The 27,312-nt window shown below is 40.9% G+C and overlaps 1 protein-coding gene across 1 annotated transcript in view; it reads right to left on the bottom strand.

Annotated features, from left to right (window-relative positions):
• The window catches only part of ZSWIM6 (zinc finger SWIM-type containing 6), a 214,738-nt gene extending 190,692 nt beyond the window's left edge, over positions 1 to 24,046 (bottom strand). The window contains exon 1 of the mRNA XM_036741249.1: positions 23,395 to 24,046. Coding sequence (XP_036597144.1) covers positions 23,395 to 24,031 — 637 coding nt within the window. The 5' untranslated portion in view covers positions 24,032 to 24,046. The remainder of the gene's footprint in view (positions 1 to 23,394) is intronic.
• Positions 24,047 to 27,312: the final 3,266 nt, after the last annotated feature.

The raw sequence follows: 27,312 nt of genomic DNA, 5'->3' as shown, positions 1-27,312 counted from the left end.
ACAGGAAAGACAAGATTTAGTAACTAACTAGATTTGTTGGGTTATTGAAAGTGAAGAGAGGAGTCTGAAACCCAAGGTTGTAAACCTGGATGTTAGAAGGATAGTGGCAATGTCAAAGTAATAAGGAAGGTCTGAAGAGGAATGGGTTTGGGTAAAGTATGAGTCGTGGTTTGGACATGGTGAGTTTGAGGTGCCCATTAGATATTCAATTTGAGATGTCCAAAAAGTAAATGACAATTTTGCTCAGGGAGAGACTGAGGTTGATTACATAGATCTAAGAATCACCTGAATGGAGATGATAATTGAACCCATAGAAGCTAATGAGATCATCAAGTGAAATAGTATAGAGAAGGGGTTCTTCAACTTGGAAGTGTCAAGTTTTTTTTAATTTTAATTACTGTATTTCAATATATTTGGTTTCCTTTGCAGTCCTATGTATTTGATTCTATATATTTAAAAATATTCTGAGAAAGAGTCATCAAATTTTGCCAGATTGCCAAAGGGGTCATGACAGACACACACACAAACAAAAAAAAAATATTAAGAACTCCAGGAAAAAGGGAGAGGAAAAAAAGGACCCCATGATAAAGTCTTACATACCATCCACAGTTAGATGGCCTGATATAAATAATGATCCCACAAAGTAAACTAAAAATGAACATTTTTTTTCACATAGTAGGAGCATCATCAGCCTAGAAAAGGTAATATCCAGGAGAAACTAATCAACAGGATCAAATACTGCAGAGGAGTCAAGAAGGCTGGAGAATGGAGGGAGGGCCATTAAATTTGTCGATTAAAAGATCACTGTTCCCCAAATGGTCAAAGGATTACAAAGAGGCAATTCTCAAGGGAAGAAATCCAATTTATAGTCATACAGAAAAAAAAATGCTCCAAATCACTAACAATTAAAGAGATAAAAATGAAGGCAATTGTGAGATTCTACTTCATACCCATCAGATTATCAAAGATGACAAAAAGGGGAAACAACAAATGCTAGAGAGGCTGTGGGAAAACAGCAGTGCTGCGCTCTTGGTGGAACTAGGAATTGGTACAGCCACTATACAAAGTAACTATGGAACTACGTCCAAAAAGTTGCTAAACTGCGACCCTTTGACCCAGTGATACTAATAGTAGACCAATACCCCAAAAGAGACTCCCCAGAAAAAGAAGACAGAAAAAAGGTGCTATGTATACAAAAATAGTTATAACAGTCCTTTCTTGTAGTGGTAAAGAAATTGAAATAAAGAGGGTGTCCATCAATTGGGGTGGGTGAACAAATTATAGTATACGAATGTAAAAGAATATTATTAGAACAATTTATACCATAACATCAATGTTGTAAAAAACAATTATGAAAGACTTAAGAACTCTGATCCATGCAATAACCAATCATAATTGCAAAGAACCAATTACGAAGAATGCTGCCTGCCTTGTGACAAAGAGGTAACGGACTAATAGGATGAATGAGATACATATTTTTGGATTTGACCATTTAGGGGATTTGTTTTACTTGACTATACTTATTTGTTTCAAGGGTTTTGTATTTCTTTTTCTTTCCCCCACAGTAGAGAGGTCAGAAGGGGAAAAAAATTAATGCTTGATAACTGAGAGAGGGGGGGAAAGAAAGGAAACCTAGGAAAACTTGTGAAATGAACAGAATAATAACAACTTATATAAAAAATAACATTGTAAAGATAAATTCTGAAACACTTAATGCTATTCAATGCAATGACCAGTCACAATTCCAAAGGGATGATGATGAAACATTCTACCCACCTCTTAAGACAGAAGTGATGGACTCAGGGTACATAATACGGCATATATTTTCTGGACATATCCACTGTGAGAATTTGTTTTGTTGGACTGTGCAATTTGTTATAAGAGCCTTTCTTTTTTCATTGTGAGGGGTAGATGGAGACAGAAAATAGATTTTGGGTCCTTAAAATTGTGTGTGTGTGTGTGTGCGCGCGCGCATGTGACACACACATACATACACACACAGACACACACACACACACACAAAGAGATCACTGGTAATTTTGCAGAAAATAAGTTTCAGTTGCGTGAGGAGGTCAGAAATGGAAGCACTAAGTACAGATAACCTTTTCAAAGAATTTATCTGAGAAAGGAGTGACCCAGGGTGACAGCTAGCTGGAATGGTAGACTCAAGTAAGGTAGAATTCTGAACAAGAGAGATTCAATGTTGAGTTCTAAAAGGCTGTAAGAAGTGTGAAAGAGAAAACAAGCTTTTGTAAGTAAGACCAAAAGAAAATGACATGCATAAGATAATGAATTTAAAAAGGGGAAAAATAAATTTTTCCAGGTATTTTAACACATCTCTGTTTCCTTCATTTATTTACTATAATGAAAAATAAACAGAACACCTATTTGCAGTGATTCATTATCTTCTATCTTGTATTAAACAGTAAGAAGCAATTAGAAAGATTAAGAGTACATGTACCATCAATAATCTCTTCTTTCAAGATCTAATCGCATACCATTTCCTTCTCAAAGCCTTTTCTGACCCCTAGCTAGAAGTGATAGTTCCCTTTCTCTTCACATCTTTCATGCCATTCTTTCATCAGTTAAGTCAGTCAACAAGTGCTTACTATGTGCCAGACACTATGCTAAGACGTAGAGGTAAATCTCTGCTCCTAGGAAGCATACAATTTAACATGGGGAAACAAAATGAAGACTGTCTGAAAGGGAAAGGCTTTATTAAAATTGGAGGGGGGTGTGAGAAGGGGGAGAAAAACAACCCAGACAGGCCTTCTGCAGACATCTGAGTTGAGTCTTAAAAGAGGCCAAGGTGAGGGGACAGCATTCCAGGAATGGGGGGGGGACGGGGACAGCCAGTGTAGAAGCACATAGAAGGGATAGCAAGTGTTGTACTGAATTATAAACAGGCTAGAGCAGCTGGATTATAGAATATGTAGAGGGAAGTAAAGTGGAAGAAGACTGGAAAGGTAGGATGGGTCCAGGTTTTAAAGAGTTCTAAAAGCCAAACAGAGAACTTTATATTTGATCCTAAAGGCAACAGTCACTGGAGCTTATTGAGCAAGGGGGTGACACAAGTAATAACATTACAACTTGATTATAGTTATTAGTGTAAATATCTTATCCCCCTCCCCACTCTTTACCCCCAAATAATAGGCTCTTAAGATCAGGGACTGTCTCATTTATATCTTTGTATACCTATCACAGTAGCTATCACAGTGACTTGCAAAGTGTTTGTTGAATCAATTTTGGTGAACATAATAACAATAGTTTAAATCTATATAGTGCTGAATTAAAGAGCACTTCACATTTGATTCTCACAACTCTGTAAAATAGACCATTTGACAGATGAATAAAGTGAGGTTCAGAAGGCAGTCAATTTGCCCACATTTATACAGTTACTATGGGTACAGAGCTGAGACTCAAAGCCTCATAACTCCAAATTTAGTGCTTTTCCCAATTAAATGGCAATTCCTGAAACCAAAAGAAAGTAGTTTAGGATAATCAAAAAGAAATGACATTGTTATATACCAGATTGTAAGCGTATCATATTTCAGAAATGTGAAAGTTAATAAAAGGGTTTAGATGAACTCATGAGTTATAAATTCATAACTAGATACTAAAAAGAAGATCAAATACAAGGAGTATATCCCTAGAGTCTGAGTATCAACAGCAGAGGTCAACACCCAAACTTTTCACAAAAAGCTCCCTATCATTTTCATTAGCAGAATACAGAGTCAGTAGAATACTGGTCTCATCTAAATGCAGAAAAGCTGTATACTACTTTTCAGCATACAGGTGGTCCCAATTAAAAAAAAAAAAGTATTCTTGGATATCAAATCATAAGAAACCATTGAAAAGCAGACCGATTATTTTTGCTTATTTTCCTTACCGAACAGGCCTGGTAGCCATTTAGAAAAAAGCCTTTGAATTAGATGGTAATAGTATTAAGAAATGCAGAACAGATATTTATTAGGCTGGGAAGAATAAGTGTAACAGCAAATACAAAGCAGCAAAAAGTGCAAACTGCCTACATTGCCTACGTGTTTTTTGTATTGTGTTCTTTCTTGCTGTTTTTCCCCTACCTCCCATTTCCCATTCTTTTCAAAAAGATCTCACATTAATTACTCCTTTTGATGGGTTAAAAAATTTATAGAGATAAGTACTAAACCACTAAGAAACTGTGATTTACCCCCAAAAAAAATCACATTTAAAAAGCCACAGCTAGACTTCATAAACATATTACACCAACTCAATTGACATTAATTAGTACTCAATACCAAATTTTGCTATGACCTAACATCACTAGCCCTTTTTCACTTAGTCCCACCCTCAATTCCCTAATATATTTGAAATTATAAAACCAGAAAAAAATGTTTAAAGCTAAAAAAAAAAGAACACGGAACAAGTATCTTCAGTGACACAATTTTACCAGATTCAATTAAAACAATACTTAGTAGAATAAAGTTGATCATTTTTATACTTGAAGCAAACAAAAGTAGAAGCAGGGCAAGAAAAGATTTATTTTCTACTGAGATAGCGCTAGTTGGAAGCAAAATGTAACACAATCCACTCCTTTGGAATTTCCTGCTGTTTATAAACTAGCTTAGACAAAAATGCCTAATATCTTGCTGGGGTGGATTCATGAAGACTTCAAGGAAACTCCTCTAATTCTAGCAGAACCATTCTTAAATGTAACATATCGTTATACCTAACTAGTACTGACCAGACTTATCCAGTAATTTAATGTTTTTAATCCAGTTAGGGCAGGGAAGTTATGTTACTGTCTTACCGCTGTACTACAACATAGTGGGCAAGGACACAAGTCTTGGGAGACCAGACAATGGATTTTGAGTCCCAGCTGCACAACATAACAGCTATATAACCTGGAGTAAATCACTTCACAGGGCCTCATTTACAAAAAAGATGTCTGCTCCAACCCCCTCAAAGTTATTCCTTCTACCACTCTATGATGATTCTATTTTTTTCCTGTCAACTTACCTTGCCTTTATAAGCCAATTTAAAAATAAAAACCCAAATTATATGACACACAGATTAATTTTCCTATTAACATTTTAAGTGAACATTTTTAAAAACAAATTTTTCCAGCATTATTTTGTGTGTAGCTACCATAGCATAAAACAGCACAGAGATTAAAGTTCAGATTTCACAACAATGGCACGACATTTGAGTCTTACAACATAATTTAACTTGGTAACATATTCCTATGATATTCTAAATAGACTCTTTAAAAAAAGTTCAAGATTTTGGTCCTGAAATGCAGAAATGCAAGGTGACTCCTTGTAAGGTGATCTGCATGTTTTCCAAGGGCCCCAGTACAATAGCAAACCAAGAGCTTGTTTTACATGTAAATGGGAAACATCATAAACATTCCCACTAAGAACAATGTTTAAAACTGAAATCCTATCACTTCACCATTACTATTTACATTATTTTGGAAATTCTAACTATTGTAACAAGGCAAAGAAAATAAATTTAGTCAATAATCACTGGCAAATTAAATCGTAGAAAATGGATGAATGAATGTAGAAACAAATGAAATATTAGACCTAAATCAAAACCAAAAATAAAATATTTCTGCAACACTGTATGCAAACTGATCATTTTGCTACTCTCTGTAAAAAATTATCTTTTAAAATATAAGAATTTTAACCAAGGCTAAAGCATTTCACTTCTACAATCTAATAGGCTATCATTTTATTTTTACTAAGTCCCTTTAATCTTGAACTTTCTGCTTTCATAGTGAATTCAGCAGAATTCATCTAAACTATGCCTTAAAGACAGGTTGAAAAAGAAAAATCAATTTTGATTCTATTTCTAGTAATTTAAGCCAATTATTGTGTGCTACCTTAAAAAGGGCAGTAGATCAATTTGCTAACTAAATGTTATCCTGCCATCCCATGACCTAAGCACATTATACCAACATGTATTGGTTAAGGGAATAATAATCATCCCTATTGTTTCTTTATTTGTACACTGCAAAGCATTCTTAACATAACCTCATTTATATATTTAATGCTTTAGAAGGAGTAAATAGACCACACATGCGCTTTACTTTCACAAAATTTGATCAACAGTTTTTAATCTGCTCAAAAATAAGCCTGGCATATTTTACATGAAAAGTGCTACCAATCAATAATAACAAAGACATTTTTTGTATTCCTATATTTCAAGAGCCTGAACATACAGTAGCTACCAAATATAAACTCAGAATGGATTATTAACTAAATATCAACTGCTTCTAAGAAGAAAAAGCAAGTTTTTTTTTTAACTGAACATGTAGCTGTAGCATGAACCACACCTGAGATATACAGCCAATCACTGCACAACTGCAGAAAACAATATGTGTTCACAGGTCAAGTATGATGTTAATTCATGATCCATAATCTCCAGATTCCTAACTTAATAAGGGAGAAGTGTACAGTAAAAACTACACTGGATTTTTATTTACAAGGCATGAGTGGGTTTGAATCCCTTCCTAGCACAGCGACCTTGGGCAAGTTACTACAACTCTCAAGACTTCAGTGGCCTTATTTATAAAAGATGAGAGGATCTCTAATGTCCATTCCAATCCTAAATTCTACCATACAAAGCATATCAGAAATAATGTGAAAATTCCACATCTTTTGATGACTCCAATACTTACTAGCTATGTGACCCAACTTCACTTTCTTCAATTACAAAATGAAGGTAATATTATTAGACTTACATATCTCACACACTATCAGAATCAGAGTTGGAAGAGAGCTCAGAGGCCATGTCTAGTACAGTCATGCTTAAACAATATTCCTCCATACTCAGAAAGGACCTCTGACTTTGAAAACATGGACAAATCCTATGTGATAACCTTGAGAAACTGTCCAACACTTTGCTGTAATCCAGGTTACAAACATAGAATGTGTAGGCATTATTCCTCTGATTTACTAGGTTACCCTATCAAAAAAAATAGGGGGTGGAGGGGAATAAGAATAGGCTGGTATGACCTGTCTTCAATGCTAGCTCATTTTAGATCAGTGCTTCTATTTCAGATGTTCATTAACCATCCCTTTAATAAGAAATTATACAATCTTACCTGAAATTTAAGTCAAGCTCACTGACCTGTAATCTACACACTCCATTTTTCTCTTCCATTTTTTTTTGGAAAACTGGGACCTTTGCCCTTCTTGAATTCTGTGGTCCCCTTTCCATTCTCTAAACTATTTTTCAATGGCAGTGCTTCAACCATAGCATCAGCCAGTTCTTTAATAACAGTAACAATTAAAAGTAGCTAGCCTGGCAGAGTAAATAAGTCCAGGCTGTCCAGACTCCAAGCCCAGCTTCTAAGACTTACTAGCCACGTGACCATGGGCAAGTATTCTAACCTCTCAGTTCCCACCTTAGGCAATTCTAGACTACAGATGGGCTGCCAATCTGTGTTGGTGGAGGAAATTTCCATATAAGAAATCACAGATGTGGGAATAAGGATAATAATAACAATAATAATTGTGTAAGGCTTTATTAAGTACAAAGTATTTTCCTCACAATATAGTATATTTAATTTATAAAAATGTCACTGTTATTAACAACAATAATAGACTAGATAAGCCATAGATCCGACCAGAATGTAACAATTAGGCTCTTTTTAAGTATATGTCCTCTGAAGCATTACAAATTTTGCCATGTTGTAGACGTAAAGTTTGTCAGAGCAGTCAGTGAGTCAATAAGTATTTATCAAGTGCCTTTTGTGAGCCAGGCACTCTGCTAAGTACTGGGGATATAAAAAGAGGTAAAGGACAGTCCCTGCCCTCAAGGAGCTTACAATCAAATGGGAGGGACAACATGCAAATACACACACACACACATTTATGTATATATATATATATAATATATATGTATATATATTATATATATATATACACACACAAATATAAAGCAAGCTACATACAGGAAAAATAAGAAATAACTAAGAGGGAAGGCACTCAAATTAAGAGGGCAAGGAAAAGCTTCTGGAAGATGATGGGACTTTGGTTGGGACTTGGATGAAAAACAAAAACAAAAAAACAGAGAAGCCATGAGGCAAAGATGAGGGAACAGAGCATTCTAGGCATGAGAGATAGCCAGGAGACAGAGACATAATATCTTCTTTGTGGAGCAGCCAGGTGGCCAGTGTTACTCCATTGAGGAGTTAGATTTAAAAAAACTGGGTAAAGAGGTCCACAGGGCAGGAAGGTACTAGGTTATGAAAGGCTTTGAACAGTGAACAGAGAATTTTGTATTTGATCCTGAAGATGATAAGGTGGGGAGCCACTGGAATTCATTGGGTATGAGGGTGATGTGGCCAGTCCTGAGCTTTAGGGAAATCACTTTGATGGCTGAATGAAGAATGGACTGAGTGAGGAGACATGACAGAGACATCAACCAATAGGCTACTGCAACTGTGCAAATGTGAAAGGGTGCCATGCACAGGGTCATGGCAGTGTCCAAGAGAAGACTGACAAGACAGACCTTGGCAACAGAGGGATTGGGGTGGGGTAATTAAGAGATAGTGAGAAAAGAACCCAGGTCTAGGGGACTGGGAGGATGGTGGTGTCCTGGACAGTAATAGGGGGAAGGGGAAAACATAAATGGAACAATAATGAGTTCAGTTTGTGTTATGCTGAGTTTAAAATGTCTATTGGACATCCAATTCCAGATGTCTGAAAGAAAGTTGGAGATTCAAGGCTAGAGATCAGCAGAGAAGTTAGGGCAGGATAGGTGAATCTGACAAACATCAGCATAGAGATATTAATCCATGGGAGCTGATGAGACCACCAACAGAAGTAGCAGGGAGGCAGAAGAGGACCCAGGGCAGAACCCTGTTGGACACCTCTGGTTAGATGGTGTGACCTGGATGAGAATCCAGCAAAGGAGACTGAGAAGAGGCAATCTTCTAGGTAGAAAGAGAACCAGGAGAAAATCATGTGCCAAGAAGAGGGTGACAGTGTGAAAGGCTATAGGGACATCAAGAAGAACAAGAACTGACAAAAGGCCACTGGATTTGACAAGATCACTGGTGGATTTGGAGAGCATTTTAGTGGAATGATGAGTCTGGAAGTTGGTTTGTAAGGAGTTAAGAAAAAAAGTAAGAGAAAAGTGGAGGCACCTATTATAAACAACCTTCTTGGAGTTCAGCCACAAAAGACAAAAGAAACATAGGGTGATAGTTAGCAGGGATGGAAGGGGCAAGTGAGGGTTTTTTTTTTGAAAATAGGGCATGTTTGTAGACCAGAGAGAAGGAGCCAATAGACAGGGAGAGAATAAAGACACATGAAAGAGTGAAGATGATGGTGGGGGTAGGGCAACTGGGGAATTTGTTGTAAGAGACAGGAGTAGGGAATGCTTGTGCAGGGGGTTAGTCATCTCTTCATGTGATTCAAGGGTAAAGGAAGAGATGGTTGCAAAGGACCTATGAATGATATGAAATGAAGAAGAAAAGAGAGGAGAGAGCTCATGGTGAATGGCATAAATTTTTCCTGTCAACTGTGAGGCAAGGCTCTCAGCTGAGAGGGATGGGAAAGGGTGAACATGGGAGGTCTGAGGAGGGATGAAAAGTTTTGAAAAAGCTGCTGCAGAGAGCAGGATGATGAACTGATAAAGAAAGTGAAGGCTTGCCTAGCAGCAATGAGGGCGTGAACCCAGTCAGAAGAGCTGAGTGATTTTCTCCACCTTCATTCGGCAGCATATAGGTAGAAGCAAAGGCTTCAGTCAATGGTGAGAGTCATCCAAGATTCAGGTTTGCCAGGGTACAAGGAACTCAAGAGGAAAGGACTGACCTGAACTGGCCCAACAAGGGGTCAAGATGGGAAAAGAGGAGAGTGGTTAGAGCGGGGCTGATGCCCTGGAAAGCACTGAGGCCTCAAGGATTTGGGGGTTACTGTGCCAACGAAGAGTAGGATTCAGTGAGGGAAGGCAGAGAGAGAAGTGGAAAGTCATTAGGTTATGGTCAGATACAATGAATTCAAAAATTCTTCAGCACAGAGGTAGCGCCTTTATGGGTGAGAGCAAAATCAAGGATACGACCATCTCTGCATGTGGCTGAGGTGGCACAGAGGAATACGGCACAGGAAATGGGCAGGTTGAAGAACTGAGTGGTTAGGGTGAATAAGGGAGAGTCAAGATGTCTGCTGAAGTCCCCTACTATGAGGGCAGGGGTTGAGGAGAGCTGTGGTCCAGATACCAAACTTGAGGAAGAGGAATGACCTGTATGTCTATAGATAGCTACCAGGATTTTGAATGGGCTGTAGATATGAATTGCATGAACCTCAAAGGAAGAAAAGTTACTGAGTGATGGAGGAAAGAGGAGAACCTGGAAGTATTCCAACTCTCCCACCTCTACCCCTGAGCCAAGAGGAATGAGTGAGGATGCAGTCAGTACTGGAAAGAGTAGTCAGATATGCCATGGAGAAGCCAGATCTTGGTGACTGCTTAAAAGATGGAAGGAGTGAGAGAGGAAAAGATTTAGGATGAAAGAAGTTTGTTGCCTATGGACCAAGCATTCCAAAGGGCACAGTGGAAGGGGTGGGGTGGTATTAGGTTACAACTCTGGGGTGAGAGGTGTTTCCACAATCCAGCTAGCAGCTTCTGTGGGGGTGTAAGATCCACCAACAACCAGCACCCAGAATGCTGCCAACATGCTACAAAAGCACAGGTTCTTTTGATCTGCTTTAGTAAGGAAAGCAATGTTAAGGGGTTGACAAGCTTACTTTAATTCAGCATACAAATATGACTCACTTAGTTCAGGGGAAAAAGCCAGCACCCTGAACTTCAGAACAAATACAACCAAATTACAAACACTGACAGATAGACCTTGTTTGATTCAGATCCCAATACATAGTTACCAGAGTTTAACAAAGTCCCAGCATCCGGGTTTACAAGCTGGAGGGCTTCTTAGCTACAGCTGCCTGGAGCCTCTGCATCATCTCACGCCAGCAAAAGTGAGTGCCCTGAGCAAATGGCTCTGTCTTCTCTTCTTATAGGATTTCAGACATCATCAAACGTCATCTGAATGACCAGAACTTAGGCTCCTGTGATTGGCTCTTGAGTTAGCCCCTCCCCTTAGGACCCTGGGAGGTTCACATCCACATAGGTTAGGTTAACACCTAATAGGGGTTAGAGCCTGGGGCTTAGCACTTAGTAAGACTCAACAAAATACACTGGATTACTCAAAGGAAACAAAAGCCAAACTCTTCAAGGGTACTTGGTCGAACTAAGTGCTAAGAGCCCATTTTGCTTACCAACACAAGAGGGTTGAAGGGAAAGGGAAAATTAATCTGCTAGTGGGTGATGGGGAATGAGGTTTTGATGATAACCTGCTATAAGGGTTTAGAATCACCTGGATATGTACATTATGATCAGGTGTGAGAATATTCATCATTGAAAAGAAGGCACCAGTTCTCTTCCCAGAAAAGGCTAGACATCAGGCAGGAGACAAGCGCATCAAGGAGATAGAAAGCACACAGTCAGATGAGAGGCTTGATTCACTCCACTTCCATTCAAAGGTTAACGATTAGGCAGCAGACACATAGCAGCTAGGCAGCAGGAGATAGAAGGCCCAATGTCAAAGAGAAGGTGGCTCCTTTTCCCACCAAAAGCTCTTCATATCTTGAGAGGTAGATCGGGCTGGCAGCAAGAGGTGGAAGTTATACAGATAGCACCTAACAGCCTTCCTCCAGGGAACATGAGCAGCAAAAGAAGGAAGGCCCACAATCAGAGGAAAGAAAGTCTCCCTCCTCTTCTCCTGAACTTCCTAAATTTTTATCTTCACTAATGCCATACTGTGCACATAACAGGGACTTAATAAATTTGTTTCATAAACTAAAAATGTTTCAAAATCATAGTCCTTAATTTCAGCAAATGATGATCAAATTGGATTGTAGAATCCTAGGATCTAGGGCTAGAATGGACTTCAGGTACTATCTCGGTAAACTACTTCATTTTAAAAGTGAGGAAAATGAGACCCAGGGAGTTTCAGTGACTTGCCCAAGATCGTGGATCATGGATCCAGAGTTATTAGGAAGCTCAGAGACCAACTAGTCCAGCTCTCTCAGGATTTTTTGCAGATAGATATGGCATTTATTAAGCATTTAATATGTGCAAGGCACTATGCAGGAGCAATCAAGACAATTCCTGCCCTCCGGGAGGATATTCCAAAAAAGGAAGACATAAGAGGAAATGGAAAAGTAGGGGAAGAAGCACACTAATGGCTGCATGGTGTGTAAATGGCCAAGAAGTGACCTACAAGCTTGATTCCCAGAAAAAGAAGGCAAAATCTTACCTATCCGAAACAAAAGATCCAGGAGCAGAGTCAGAGGTTGAGGGCAAGGGTTTGGGGAGGGAAAGGGAGTAGGGGGAGATGAGGATGATAGCCAAAGTTGAGACAGCACAGTATTGAGATAGCCAGGAAGTAACAAAGTGGTCTGGAAAGTGGACAGGCTATGAACTCAGGTCTTCTTCCTCCAGAGACAGTGCTCCTTCCACTACACTGATGTTGCTTCTAATGACAACCCTTACATATGTCCAGCCCATCCTACTACAGGTTAGGGCCAAAGTTAAGTCTGGATCCCCAACTCTCTTAACAGAAGGTTTCACAACATGTAGAATATCATGGATACAGAACCTGAAGGAGTTTAATTTGACATCTAAAAAATTTAGGTTTATGAAATTTGCCAACATCCCTACAACATCTGGCTTCGTGCCACTGTGGCCACACGCCAGTTTGATCCAGGGCCAGGCTAAAAATAAATCCTGGAGTAGCGGCTGGAATACACAGATCTTTCTGACCCCAGTTTTGTTTTCCTGAGATTGGAATAAATAAAGGGAAGAGAATCAATATGCATTACCAATGCAAAGTTCTTACCTTTCTCTTCCCTCTGAACACAAGACAGGTGATAGAAGCCTCCCTTTTCTTCTGCCCTTAAACTTGACTCTATTCTCAATCACTAAATCCTTGGCTTGACCATTCTAAATCTCAGATCTACCAGCAGTCCAAAATTATAACTAAAATCTTAATGAGATTTACCAAATGTCACAAGGCTGAAGATATCAGAAAAGAAGTTGTTCGTGTGATGTAGAAAATATGTATATGTGTGTGTGTGTGTGTGTGTATATATATATGTATATATATATATATATACACATATTAAACTACATGAAAAGTAAAATTAGAAGTGTTTGAGAAGTTGGAAGTTACCATAAAATTTTTAGGTAAGTAAGGAAATAGGCTGAATAAGGTAATGGACATTCTATCTCAAGCACACCATGCCAGCTCCCAACTGCATGTCTTCACAAAGGCTGGTTTGCACCTGAGAATGCCTTTCCTTCCTCCCTCCCCACTATGCTCTTGGAATCCCTACTTTCCTTCCAAGCTCAGAACAAATGCCACCCCCTACGTGAGGCCTTTCCTGGGCACTTCCCCAGATGCTCATGCTCCCCCAGCCCAAAAAATTACCTAGTATTTATTTTAAATCTAGGAACATGTTGCCTACACACACACGAAGTAAATAAAGTTTCTTGAGAGTTTTTGTTGTTGAGTCATTTTATAGTCAGGTCCAACTCTTCATGACTCCATTTGGGGTTTTCTTGGCAAAGACATTGGAGTGGTTTCTTATTTCCTTCTCCAGCTCATTTTACAGATAAGGAAAAGTGAGGCAAACAAGATTAAGTGACCTGCCCAGGGTCACAAAGCTAGTATGTGTCTGAGGCTGAATTCAAACTCAGATCTTCCTGATGCTTTATCCACTGCACCACCCAGCTGCCCATTTCTTGAGAGCAGAGACTTTCATTTTTTATATTACATAACTGGATCAGTGACTGACACCTAGCAGATGTTTCATAAATACTTGTTAAATCAGTCCTTATCTGTACTTTGGTGACATGAAAAAGTGGGAATGGTGAAATTTGCAATAACATCAAACTTCTTTTCCCCAGTTACAGCCAACTGCTCAGGTAAGAGACTGTTTCTAGCACCAAAGAATCCTACCAAGAAGAATGACCTAAGCTGGTTCAAGGTCAGGCAGCTGCCTAGAAGGCATTACATAAACTCATACAACTGTCCATAAGAGTTCAGGTTACTGTCACTCATCGTTTTACTAATAAAATCCAGTATGTCCTAAGTGACTACTCATCTAACTAGCTAAAGGTAGAGGGAAGGGAATAAAAGTGTTAAAGCTCGCTTCCACAGAATCATTCTAAGTATTATTTTCCATAAGATTTTCCCACATTAGAGGTCAGACACCAATTAACAAAGAAAAATGCTTTATGTAAACAGACAGATTGTTAAATAAAGCAGGACAAGAAGGCAAGTCACCTGAATTTTCAGCACATTAATTCATTAGATGAGTTTTTGATTTATCTGATCAACTTTAGTCTGCTAGCTAGGGTTTACATTTACTGACAAGTCCTGCTGCATTCTCCCAATTAATGTCAGACTCTCGGCCACTGCACAGATACCACCAGTTCCTTCCAAGACTGTCAAATGTACTCACATGCAGCAAGAAGTGTTATAACAAAATTTCAAGTGTAGTAAGCACTTAATGTTTTTGTTCGTTCGTAATTTTTTAAATGGTAACTTTTTTAAAGGTCTAATAACTCAAATTCACAACTTAATTCACTACAATAATGCTTTAGCAGACGTACACCAATATCTTGTGTGGCATGCAAAGAGAACCAACTCCTGGTTTGAAAAAAAAAAAAAAGGAAAGTTTTTACATGAAAACAACAAACCAGGTCAAATCTTGCACCCACTCGAAAAATTATACTCCAAAGTTGAAGGTCCTTCATCAACCGACAAATTGAAATAAAATTTTAGAGTCAATGGTTATAATCAAATATCCTAAAACTAAGTTAAAACAAAGAGCAAGCACATAGAGCATTATACTACAAGATTTAGAGGTGACCACCACTAAGCATCAAGCCATGACAAAAATCTCATTCAAGCAACACCGTGAAGAGGATGAGAGCCCAAATCATACAGCAAAAGAAAAATATAGAGTGGTAAGGCAGGTCACTGAGGCGATGAGGCCAAATAAATCAATACATCAAAATACATACATAAAATAAACTGATAAAAGAATGAGTCACTAGAAGACAATACTGTTACAGGGACAAAATCCAAATAAAGTAGCGAAAAGTGCAATCAAAACAGGCCCTGAAAAAGCACAAGTTACTAGACAATATTCAAACAGTGGACTGCATTCCAAGTAGCCATAATTCTTATGTGATCTATTTCATGATACTACTCAAAAGCAAATGTTTATACACATATATAAATGAGTAACACACATCTGTTGTTCAGTCACATCAACTCCTCCTGATCTCATTTGGGGTTTTCTTGGAAAAGATAGTGGAGTAGTTTGCCATGTCCTTTTCCAGCTCATTTTACAAATGAGGAAACTGAGGTAAACAGGGTGAAGTGACTTGCCAGAGGTCACACAGCTAATATGTATCTGAGATTGGATTTGAACTCAGGTCTTCCTGACACCGGCACTTAGCTCTATCCACTGCACCACCTATCTATGCATATGTATGTATGTGTGTATGTGTATGTGTATACACACATTTATATACACATCAAAGTAATATATAAATATTGTATATTACACTACACTATATGTATTACTATGCTATACATAAGTAATATATGTGTATTATTTTTATGTGTGCATAAACATATATGTAGAGATTATAAATCAAATACAGATACAGGTTACAAAATACACACATACTTTTAAGTTGTAAAGTACAAGGTTTTTAAAGCCAAATTCAAAACACAATTTGAAAGTTTGTGGCTGAGATTAAAAAATTCTGCCAAATATATAAAACCATGAGATAAAGCAAAATACAAACAGACTTCAAACTACTTTAATGGGTTAGGAATCATTTTTAGGGTTCATTCCAGTAAAATGTTAATCCCTTGAGGTCAGAGACTGTTTGACTTTCTTATCACCAGTAGCTTACACTTACACTGACCTGAAATGAATTTTAAAATGAGTAAAGATGTAAAAATCTATTACCGTAAAATAATTTTATTATTTTCCTTACAAATTTTTCCTACACTAGAGGTATGATGCTGATTAACAATGAAAAATGCTTTATAGAAAGAGACAGATTGTTAAATCAAGATAAGGAGGCAAGTTATCTAAATTTTCGGTACATTAATTTGTTAAATGAGTTTCTGATTTATCTGATTAAATAAGTACAAAATTATTCTTAAAATTATGTGTTTTACACTATTCTGTATATGCTAGTATTATACTTAAACACAAATTATTTAGCATAAGACTAAAATGTCAACCAGAAGTACTTCATATTTTATAATTTAAAAAGTTAGAAAAATCCTTCTAACACAATCCAATATTGTAATTAAGGGTCTAATTATACTGGAATCCTAAAATTATCCAATACTTATACAATAATGATGATCATAAATACATCCAGTAAGATTTCAATATACTTTCATTAAAAAGAAATGGGACATGTATACTTATATAGGGCTCATTACAATTTGATAAGATTATCTACAAACAATATGATTTGGTTAAGTCACTGTCCCTTCCTAGTTATTTCTGAAAAATCAAATATCTAGGGAGAGGAGGAGAAATTCAGCTATTAAAACAACTAGGTATCACTCAAGAACAATCTTAAGAATAAAACTTTTATTAAAAATTAGATATCCATATAGAAGTCTATAATTAAAATCTGATCTAAAAATAGTTAGCCCACAGTCATTTTAAATAATAAGGTACTTATGATATTATTTGTCAGGATTTAGTTAATCTATACTTTCTTGATAAATGAAGTATCTTAATTATAAAGAACTGAAAGATGTGCCCAAAGCATTCTTAGCAGAAAACAGGACTCTCTACAGACAACTGTGATATCAGTTTTTTAATCTCATCTAACCACTTTTTTAAAAATCCACTACAAGGATTTCTTCACACTAAATTCAAAATTTTAAATATCATTTTATAAGAAAGGAACAGATACTTTGTATCTTCTTTGAACAAACCACTTGATGTTGGCATTCTTAAGGCAAATGTAGATTCTTTAGTATTTAAAAAAATTTATTCCCTCTATAGCTCATTGAGGTCAATACTGAGAATACTGAGATGTTTATGTCAAAAAGCTTAAAACTAAGAAAACTAAGTTCTTGTCTAGACAGTTTTTCCAATAGTAATAGACTAAAGTTAAATCAATTTCCAGTTATCCTTCAAATTTCCATGATACAAATTTCTAGAAATCATACTGACTTTTCATCACCTACTTTCAGAGGAAAAAAAAAAGGTGTGAACCTTCTTGGCTTCTTAAGAGGGCAAAAATAAGCAGACTTCAAGGGCAAAACCAGTTCAAGTCCAATACATACCCCAGAAAATCTTTTTCTCATTCCCTGGTTCTGATCAGAATTAATTTTCTCACATACCAGAAATCACTCCTGAGAAATAAAATGTCCAAGACTTTTTAATAAAGAAAACTAACTATACTAAATGGTCTGGTGGGTCAATATAAAAAAATCCAATGTACTTTTTCTATAAGTACGCAAAAATCCAATCTTCACATAACCAAAAGACCAGATCAAGCAAGGGGGTGGAAAAAGAAAAAGACTATGGTGTCATTCCTTGGCCTGCTGCTCTACTCACTGAAAATACTCTGTCAATGCCTTTAATCTCTTATTCTTAAACTAAATCCTTTATATTTGGGTTTTGTTGCTGCTGTTTTAAAAGCTAGGCCCACTGGTTTATTTCTTTCTAGAGGAAATATTCAGCGTTAGAATATTAACTGTTAACTGAATTATACCTGTCAAGTAAGGAGACAATCCCCAAGAAATAAATTTACTCAAATAAGTACAGACATCCTTATAGTTTCTCTTAAAACGAATTATTAGAACGCCCACTATGTCCAAAGCATTGTGTACTGGTTCACATGCCAGCTCTTGAAATTAACTACATTATTCAATAGAGTAATTTATGTTTAAAAAATTAAAGTATTTTTGCTGAAAGAAAAAATACATACACTTTAACAATTTCAATACTCACTTTTTCAATGCACACATGCTGATGTTTCAAAAAGATAACAAAGCCTCACATCTGCAAAAGGGATGAAATTCAAAGCACAGTGCACTTGGCCTGTGGATCAACTTGATGTCAAAGTCCTCAGGGTAGCTTTTTCTTCCTCATACCAAATGTGTGCTATTAATACATACACCAGGTATGCCAACAAATTAAGATTTTTGAAAGAGCAGAGATATCTATTTAACCCAGATCTTTAATTCCACATTCTGTTACTGAAAATTCAACTTTTTAAAAAATCTTTTTAGCTAGAAAAAATAACCTTGTCTCCAAAACTCTGGGCTTTACTGATTATGTTGTGAACCATTATAGCTAATCAAGGCACCCAAAGAATTTTCCAATTTTTCACATGAAACATATTAGTTAATTCCATCCACTCCTTCATTTTATCAAATAGTGAAATGCTCAACAAATCATTGATGAACTGAAATTTAAAGAGTCACTCAATAAACATTTATGAAGGACCCACTAAGTGCCAGGCACTGTGGTAAGGCCAGGCATACAAAAAAGGTAAAAGACAGTCCATTCCTGTCCTCAAGGAGATCACAATCTAATGAGGGAGACAACAAGAAAACAAATATAAACAACAGGCTATGTATAAGACAAACAGGAAATAAGTAAAAGGAAGATACTAAAATTAAGAGGGATTGGGAAAGGCATCCTATGGAATGTGGAATTTTAGTTGGGACCTGAAGGAAACCAGGAAGCAGAGGTGAAAGGGGAGAGCATTCCAGGCATAGGGGACAGCCAGAGAAAATGCCTGGAGCCAGAAGATGGAGAAGGGTCTTGGCTGTGGAACAGCAAGCAAGGCAATAACACTGGATCCAAGAGTACATGTTAACAAATATTCTCAATCCCCGGAAAAGCAATGAAAAATACAAATTTGGTTAATTTTAGGATTTAGTGTTCTTATATATCATCCACAACAGAGCACTTTATTACTGATTAAAAGACAAAGTTTGTGTCACAATAACTATTAATGCTATCTACGGAATACAGGTTCAAGGTTAATGTTAACAATCAGCAATAAACAGGACACATTTACTTAAGTACTTTTAGAATCAAATCTTTTTACAAAAGTGTCCAACCTAAAAGAGAATCTTAAATTTCAATGGCTTAGAGGTATTGTCTGTTGTGGTTCATTAACTGTTTGGTAATTAAATACCCGAAGCATATAAAAGTTAAGTGACCTACCTGCCCAGGGTCATACTGCTTGCTAAGAGCCTGGGTTTGTACTACATATCTCCCAGACTTCTAGCACTCCTAGCACTATCCATTGTCCCTATTTCCTAAAGGAAATAACTCCGATTAACAATTGATGTTCTTCATTCTCTGCTGGTGGGGAAAAAGAAAGGGAGGCCACAAACTCTGGCCTTGCAGGTCAGACACAAACCAAAACAGTATGATTTCTGAGTAAGGAGGATCTATACATTCTGAGGAAGAAGAGAAGCAGGGATTATTCAGATTTTTTAAGTTTCCTGCATCAGTTATTTAATGTTAGTCATGATGTCCAGGTTAAAAAGCCTTCGAAATAGCATTTAATAAGAATAGTTGGCATTTCTATAGTTTAAGGCTTATATAGATACTTTAAATACATATATTATAACAATTCAAAGAAGGAGGTGCTATTTTCCCCCATTCTACAAGTAAGGAAACTGAGGCCGAACGAAGTTAGGAGACTTGTCCACAGCCCACACACAGCTAATAAGAAAATAAAGTAGAATTTGAATACAGGTCTTGTGAATTTTGATGCTATTTCTCCAATTTAAAAGAACTGAAAGTATGAGGTACTTTGTAAAGCAATCTAGGCCTTTTCAACTACTTTTCAATAACCAGTTGATGAATGTTTTGCTTTAAGTACTTAAAGTACTACACATCTGACAATAGTAAACTGAAAAGATAAAAACTTTAATTTTTTATTAAGTTAAATGCGTGAAACCTCGGCACAAAAAACTTGACCATCAATTCAAATGACGATGGAATTTCCTATGTAAGTCTCATAGTAAATTCGGTCCAATACACTAAATAATAGGTTTCTTTTGTACAGAAAATTCATCACTCAATTCCTACAACTAAGTGGAATTCTTCCTTAATAAATGTATATCTCCTGTTGTGTAACTCTGAATTTAAAATCCAGGAAAATTCTATCAACATTCCTTCATGTAACTTAAAATTTTTTATTTAGTCACCACTGTTACACAAATGTAAAATCTAATTTAAAATTTTTTATCTAAAAATGGTTTTAATCTTTACCTATTCCAATAAAAGAACTAAGCTCTTTAAACTGGCTTTGAAATTGAAAGTGAGAATAAGTTCCAGAACAGAAACACTCACCTTGACAAATATTTCTTATTTATCACACACATGCTTAAACACGAGCCAAATCATAATTTAAATTGAATTCTATCATTAACCTGCTCTCTTAGTCCCCCACCCAAAGTCATAACAAGTTTATATTTCATACTGCCAAATGTCAAGATACGTAGTAGCCGCTAAGATCTCCAACTTGACTGGCACAACAAGTAATGCAACTTGGAAGTTAAGGAAATTGGCACAACTCAAAAGGAGAAAAAGAACATTTTCCACAATTTGTACAGTACTTGTTTGGTATGTATTAAGTATTCCAGAGGTGGTGGTCAACACTTGAGCTGTATTAAATGCATAACATTTCTTCACATCTACTGTTGCCAAAATCACTCAATGGCCCCCTCCCCTTTTGAGACTACACAAAAAAGTTACTATTTTCTTTTACAACTACTCACCAAGGCCTCTTTCCACTGCTGAAAGCGGGCAAAGCCCACGCTGTGTGTCTGTCTCCTACAGAAGATTGCATCTTTTATTTATCGCCCCTTGGCTTTATTTTCACAGTGAATTCCTTGCTTAAATGCAATCAGCCAAGAAACCCTCCCTATGTGCACTCCTGTCATTCCTCATTGCCTGCAAGCAGAGTCAAGCACAGGCAAAAAAAAAAAAAAAAAAAAAACCCTCAACATTGCCAACCAAGACTTAAAAAAAAAAAAAAAACCCAGAGCTTCTTTGCCACCCCTGGGAAACCATAGATGTACTTCAACCTTTTCAAACCGGCAGAAAATAGGTAAAAAGTAAAATCTGAGAGAACATTAACTACATCAAAAGAGGCTAAATAGCCTCAAACGCCCAAGGCAGAAGGAACGAAGACTTAAAATAAGGCAACACTGGAGGCAGCCTGTGGAAAATAAATGGCCAAGCAGAAATTAACATTTGCAGATTACATTAGAATTCAAATTAATTACCTATAGCCTACAGGATTTGAAACAAAACTTACTTTTCTTAGTGTGAATGAAATAAAATACTAGAATAAAAGAAAAAGTTATACTCTAAAGAAAAGGTAAAAAAGTGCAAGCCCTATCCAGATTTCCTTTGATAGCCTTTAGCCCCAACCATTTCATATAATCTATGACAAAAGAGGGAAAAAATGTCTCTATTATTTAGGAGAGAGGAGGATAGGATTTCAATTATAAAACTGTTTGCTTCAGTCCGACTCCACTGAACAGAAACAGAGCTGGACAGGAGGAGGGAGGGGGTTGGGAGTGGAGAAGGGAACAGAGAAAAGCTTTTCTCAAATACAGAGTTTAAAAGGGTCTCCCAGGGACTGTCAGAGAAAGGGGTTGTGTAGCTTTAAATCACAAGCCCTTCTGCCTTTGTCAAATCTCTCCTATTTTACAAGCACTGAAAAGAAATAAAGAGACGCTTTTGTTTGCTTTCCCCTTTTCGAAGGGTGACAGAAAACTGAAAAGGACACAAACATGAAAAAGAGAACAAAGTGTCAGATGCCCCTCCTCATCCTCCCTCAAGAGGAATTGCCCCACCGCTATGGAAGATGCGCAGTGGGCAAATACAGCCAGAGGGGGTTGGACCAAAGAGGAAGAAGGGAAGAAACTGGAGCGTCCAGAGAAATCTGTCCAGGGACAAGGCTGGGCTCAAAGTGGGGGGAAAGAGAAACCCTTGCTCGCTCGCCACCAGGTTTCCAACGCACACCAATAAAAATATAATCTGACCACCCATCTCAAACAAAAACAGAAGAGAAAACACACACCCCCTATAAAACAAACAGCCATCCCAAACAGCCATCTGAAACATATTAAATCTAAAAAGGAATCTTCGGACCTGTTTATTTACGGGACACACACTAATTAATTCAGGGGCTTTTAAACTGAAAGAGAAAAGATCTCTCTGGAAGAGAGTGAAAGAAATGAGGCAAGAGGAAGAGTCTAGCGAATGGGGGGGGACACCTCGCCCCCCTTCTCACCCCCTTTTTTTGCTGCTGGTTCCGGAGAAGAGAGAAAAAAAAAACAGTTAAATCCCAGAGCAACTGGCGGAGCCTCCGCCTTTTCTCTCCGCAGCAGCCCCGGAGCCATCCATCCATCCCCCTGGCTCACCCGCGGCAGCCCCGAAAAGGACCATCCGCTCAAGAGCATGGAAATGTATTCCCCCTCCCCTCAAATCACTGGGGGGAAGAAGAACGGGGAAGGGAGGGGAGGCTGAGCAGGAGGGGGAGAAGAGAAAGAAAGAGAGGACAGCAGCGGCAGCCGCCCCGGGATCAGCCGCTCGCTGCATTGTCTGCTGCAGATTGAACCCCCCCCCCCCAACACGCACACACACATACACTCACACACACTCACAACACGCACCCCACACCACGCGAAGGGGGTACTGCTGCCCTACAAGAAGCCTCTCTTTGTCCAGATACCCACCTAAAAAAAAAGCCCTCTCCAGTCCCTTCAGGGAGTAGAGGAGGAGGGAAAAAAGAGAGAAAACAACACCCAACCTCCCCTTCGAGTGGGTCTCTTCTTGCTGATTCATTTCCCACTCGTGTTGCCCCGATCTCGGGGAAAACTGTGGGAGGGGGTGGTGAGTGTCTGTGTGTGTGTGTGTGTGTGTGTGTGTGTGTGTGAGCGTGCGTGTAGGGAAGAGGTCTGGAGTTGGGGTGCGGGGTTTGAGAAAGGGGTGGGAAAGAGGAAGCGCAACCTTTTTATTATCGTCTGGATTCATTCGAGGGGACTGGATGTGACGGTAGAGACAAGGTTGGGGGTGGGGGGCGCCTGCAAGAGAAGGGGGCTGGGGAAGAAGCAGGCAGACGGAGAGCGCAGGCAGAGGGGGGAGGGGGGAGACACGGGAGGCTGATGCTGAGGGCGGGGGTGCAGGGGGCAGAGGGCGACTGGCGGACGGACTGACGGACGGGCGAACGGACCGACGGACGGACTGACGGGCGGACGGACAGACGGGGAGTGAATGGCATATTTGTCCTGTGACTCACCGACTTGCAGGACGTTATCAACGCAGCCGCTCTCCAGCAGCGCGATGCCCCGGCGGAAAGGGAGCCGGGTCTCGTCGCCGCTGTCCCCGGCCCCGCCGGCCCCTACGGCCGCCCCGGCGGCGGCTGCGGCGGCGGCTGCGGCGGCAGCGGCGGCGGCGGCGGCGGACGAGTTGGACGACGAGGAGACGACGCCGCCGCCGCCGCCGCCTCCGCCACCGCTCTCGTCTCCGCCGCCGCCGCCGGCGCCGCCCCCGGTGTTGAAGGACGAGTACATGCAGATCTCCCGCTCGCTTCGAGGGAAGGACCAGTAGACGATCCGGCGCTGCACGGGCTCCGGGATCCGCTCGAAGCGCTCCTCCACCCGCTGAAACGGCCACTTCTCGGCCACCTTCCTCGCCGCGATGTCCAGCAGCGACTCCGGGCTCTGGGTCTTCCCGAGCGGTAGCAGCCCCAGCGCCGAGCCGCCCCCACACACAGCCGCGCCGCCCGCTCGCTGGCCCGGCCGGCAGGCGGAGTTGTAGCCGCTGCCCCCACCGCCGCCGCTGCTGCCGCCGCCGCTGCTGCCCCCGCCTCCACCGCCTCCGGGCCGGCAGCAGAGCCGTTTCGCTGGAGGAGGCTGCTGTCCGCGCTCCGCCATGACCGCGCAGCTTCTAACCCCACAGCGGAAGTGCCGGGACCCTATAAACGGCACGAGGAAGCGCGACACGCACACGCCGCCGCGACGCCACGCCGCCATCTAGGGCTAGTCGCTCCTTGTAGGGGCTGAGGAGGCGGGGCCTTCCCCGCGAGGAGGAGGGGGCTGGGGAGAGAGGGGCGGGGTGAGTGTAAGGGGACTTAAGGGGGGAAGGCGGGGCTTATGCAAATCACCAGGCCGAAACATAAATAGAGCTAGCCATGGACCCCCCAGAGGGGGGCGTCGGCGGCGGTGGCGTCGACCGCTCGGGCTGAGCGGGTTGGTAGTTGGGGTGGGTTGGTAGAATGTCAACCTGCTGTGACGTAGAGGGGCGGGAGCTCAGGCGGGGTTCCCGCGGGAAGGGGCGGGACCGGAGGCCGTGGGTGTGTCCGTTCTCCGCCTTGCCTTCGCTTCTCCCCCCAACCTCGAATGCACAACCTCTTTTTGATGTCAAACAAGTGCAGACGCGCCCCGGGGGCAGCGGCGGGGGGAGGAAAGGGGAGAGGTGGGGAGAACTAGAGGGGGAAGAGAAGGGGGGGGAAGGAAACAAGGAGAACGAGAATGGAGGTATGGGGGGAGACGTCCGGGAGAAAATGGGGGGCGGAGCCTTTAGGTAAGTCCCACCCCCGCTGCTAGAGACCGCCCGCCCCGGGAAAAGCCTCTGGGCGGAGGAGGCGCTTTCAAAACAAAGAAATGCGGCGAGGAGCCCCGAGGAGGGGGGGCGGCGGTGCGCTTGTTTCCCCTCCAGACCCAGCAGCTGGGAACTCCCCCGCCCCCTCCTCCACCCCGCGCAGTGAAGCAAGAAGGGACAGAGAAAGGGGCGGGAGGCTGCAGGGTCGCCCTTTTTCCTTCGGCCTTCCAGACCCGGCCGCGCGCTCTGGAAGGGGGGAGGTGAGCTCGGCCGCGCAGGGCCCGCTCCGGCTCCCGGCTCCAGGTTCCAGGTTCCCAGCTCCTGGGAGCACTTGCAGCTATCTCTCTCTTCTCGTGCGGCGCAGGAGGGAGAGCCGAGGAAGGGGACCGGCAGGGGCTCGGATTGGCGTGCTGGCCAAGGGTCAAGTGCCCATAAAATCTGCAAAGCTCTTAAAAAGCCAGTCCCACTGCCAGGTCAACGCGGAGTCGGGTGTCTGGACCGAGGGTGTTGGTTGCACCGTCCCTAGCCTGCCACGAAAGATCTCCCGATCGCCACCTTCTCCTCCTCTTTCTCATTACCATCTCCCACTACCCGACCCCCAACCCCCCCCCAACCCCAGGTCCCCTTAACCTGGGACTGTTGTAGACACTTCCTCCTTATTGGCGCGGCGGGACTGGGGGATTTAAATGCTTTTTAAAAAGAGCCTCATAACTTTAAATACCTTCGCTTTTCTACCCGGCGGAAAGAGTTTGGGACGAGGAGACAGAAGAGAGAGGAAGAGGGAGAGAGAAGGAGAGGTGGGGGAGGAGGAGGGAGGGAGGGAAGGAGAGAGAGAGAGAGAGAGAGAGAGAGAGAGAGAGAGAGAGAGAGAGAGAGAGAGAGAGAGAGAGAGAAAAAGAGAAAGAAAAGAATGACCGATCTAGAGACGGAGACCTCTGCCTCCGTCGTAGTCTTCCGGACGAGGAGATGCGCTGCGCGTATTTCGAGCCTGAGGGGAAATGATAGCTGGGAAGTGAGATTTAAAAACACCTTTATGTACACACATAGAGAAAGGATGTTACTGGAATTCCGCTTTGGAAATCGAGGAAGGGTTAGTGACTACTAAACTGCAGCATCCGGGCGAATGTAGGGATCGTCCCAGCCCCCAGGATATACCTTCCCCCACCCCCACCTCCGAGGGCTCTAAACCCAACTGCTGGAGACTGGCCGGGTCTGGTGCCTGAAGGCGGGGGGACGGCGTGGGGGGGGGGGGGGGGAATTGCAAAGGACACACACTGGGAGAGGCTGGAAACTGTCACCGCGCGGCTCCTCCTGTTTTACAGATTCAATACACAAACTCCTCCTAGCCGGGGGAGGGGAGAGCAGAGCCAGCTCATTATTCTAGAGAAAAGGAGAGTGAAGGAGTTAGGAAGCCGGACTTGCCCCGCGGCGAGGGGAGGAGAAAAGAAGAGTGAGAAATGCGGGGTGCGGGTAGTAAGAGAGAACAAGCAAAGGGACAGTGAAAGAAGGAAAGAGAGAGAAGGAAACGAAGTTGCCGATCCCAGCGAAGCACACACTGAGATGGTTTGTCGCACTCCAAAGAACAGAGCCAAATCTGGGTCAGAGCCTTGGACTTAATTACCGCGTTTGAGACATCATTGCACTTTGACCCACATTCTGATTTACTGTGAATAGTGTTACTGATACTGTAGCTATATTGAAGATACAGTTTATCTTCTTTGACACTTTGGATTTCTAAGGTTATTGGCTGATAAGCCACCCTCCCACTAAGCTGCCTGGATTTAAAGGGATAGACCTGCATTCGGTGATTTATTTTTTTTTTAAAACACAGTTGATCTCGAACTCCTTTCTATACCTGCTTGGGTCTAAGATTTGGGTGACCTCCAGCTCCAGGTCTTTTCTTCCCCCCTCTAGCATGTTTTCACAAGCTCCAGGACTACAGGACCCCAGGGACCCTAATACAGGAAGAATTTCCATGACTTCCTTACTTGCTAGAAAAATTATAGTGACGAGATGTTTGTAAGTCAGTATGCTATTTTTCCGGGCTTCTCTTAAGTGCCTGGAGAAAAGGACAGAAGTCATGAAGATCTAAGTGAGGAAATGAGGATGGGAAGTTTAGAGGGTTTTTTTAAAGTCTGTTTTTGTTTTTGTTCTATTTTTAGATCTTCAAAAACAGTAAGGATGCCGGAAAGAGATGAAGGGGGAAGGCGGGGGGGGGGTGGAGGAGGGAGTTGATAACAAATAGACTTGTTTCGAGCTATTAGTCTGACATGCAAAATTCTGTTCTGTCTCTGGAGGTTGGTTACACCCATGAGCTAAAGGAGAAATAAGTGACAGTATGTCATATTTGGCTGGTACTTGTCCCAGATGTCATTCTTGTAGGGTGTTTAAAATGTTGTTCTAGTGTTCATAGAAATCATAACTAAATTACTTATAATTGCCCTTTCCCAAGCCCCTCCCCTTAGGGACCAAAACAGAGTTCCTCTTCTCTGTTCATCCTCCTGTGTTTTCCGTCAGGCAATGGAGGGAATCACAGTGCAGAAAATATACAGCTCCTCATAATCACTGACTCACCAACATAACATCATATTCCAGAAGTTGGGTGGTGTTTTCA

The sequence above is a fragment of the Trichosurus vulpecula genome, chromosome 1 (genome assembly GCF_011100635.1).
Source record: "Trichosurus vulpecula isolate mTriVul1 chromosome 1, mTriVul1.pri, whole genome shotgun sequence".
Taxonomy (NCBI): Eukaryota; Metazoa; Chordata; class Mammalia; order Diprotodontia; family Phalangeridae; genus Trichosurus; species Trichosurus vulpecula.
The sequence above is the reverse complement of the archived record's forward strand: the minus strand, read 5'-3'. Positions and strand labels throughout refer to the sequence as shown.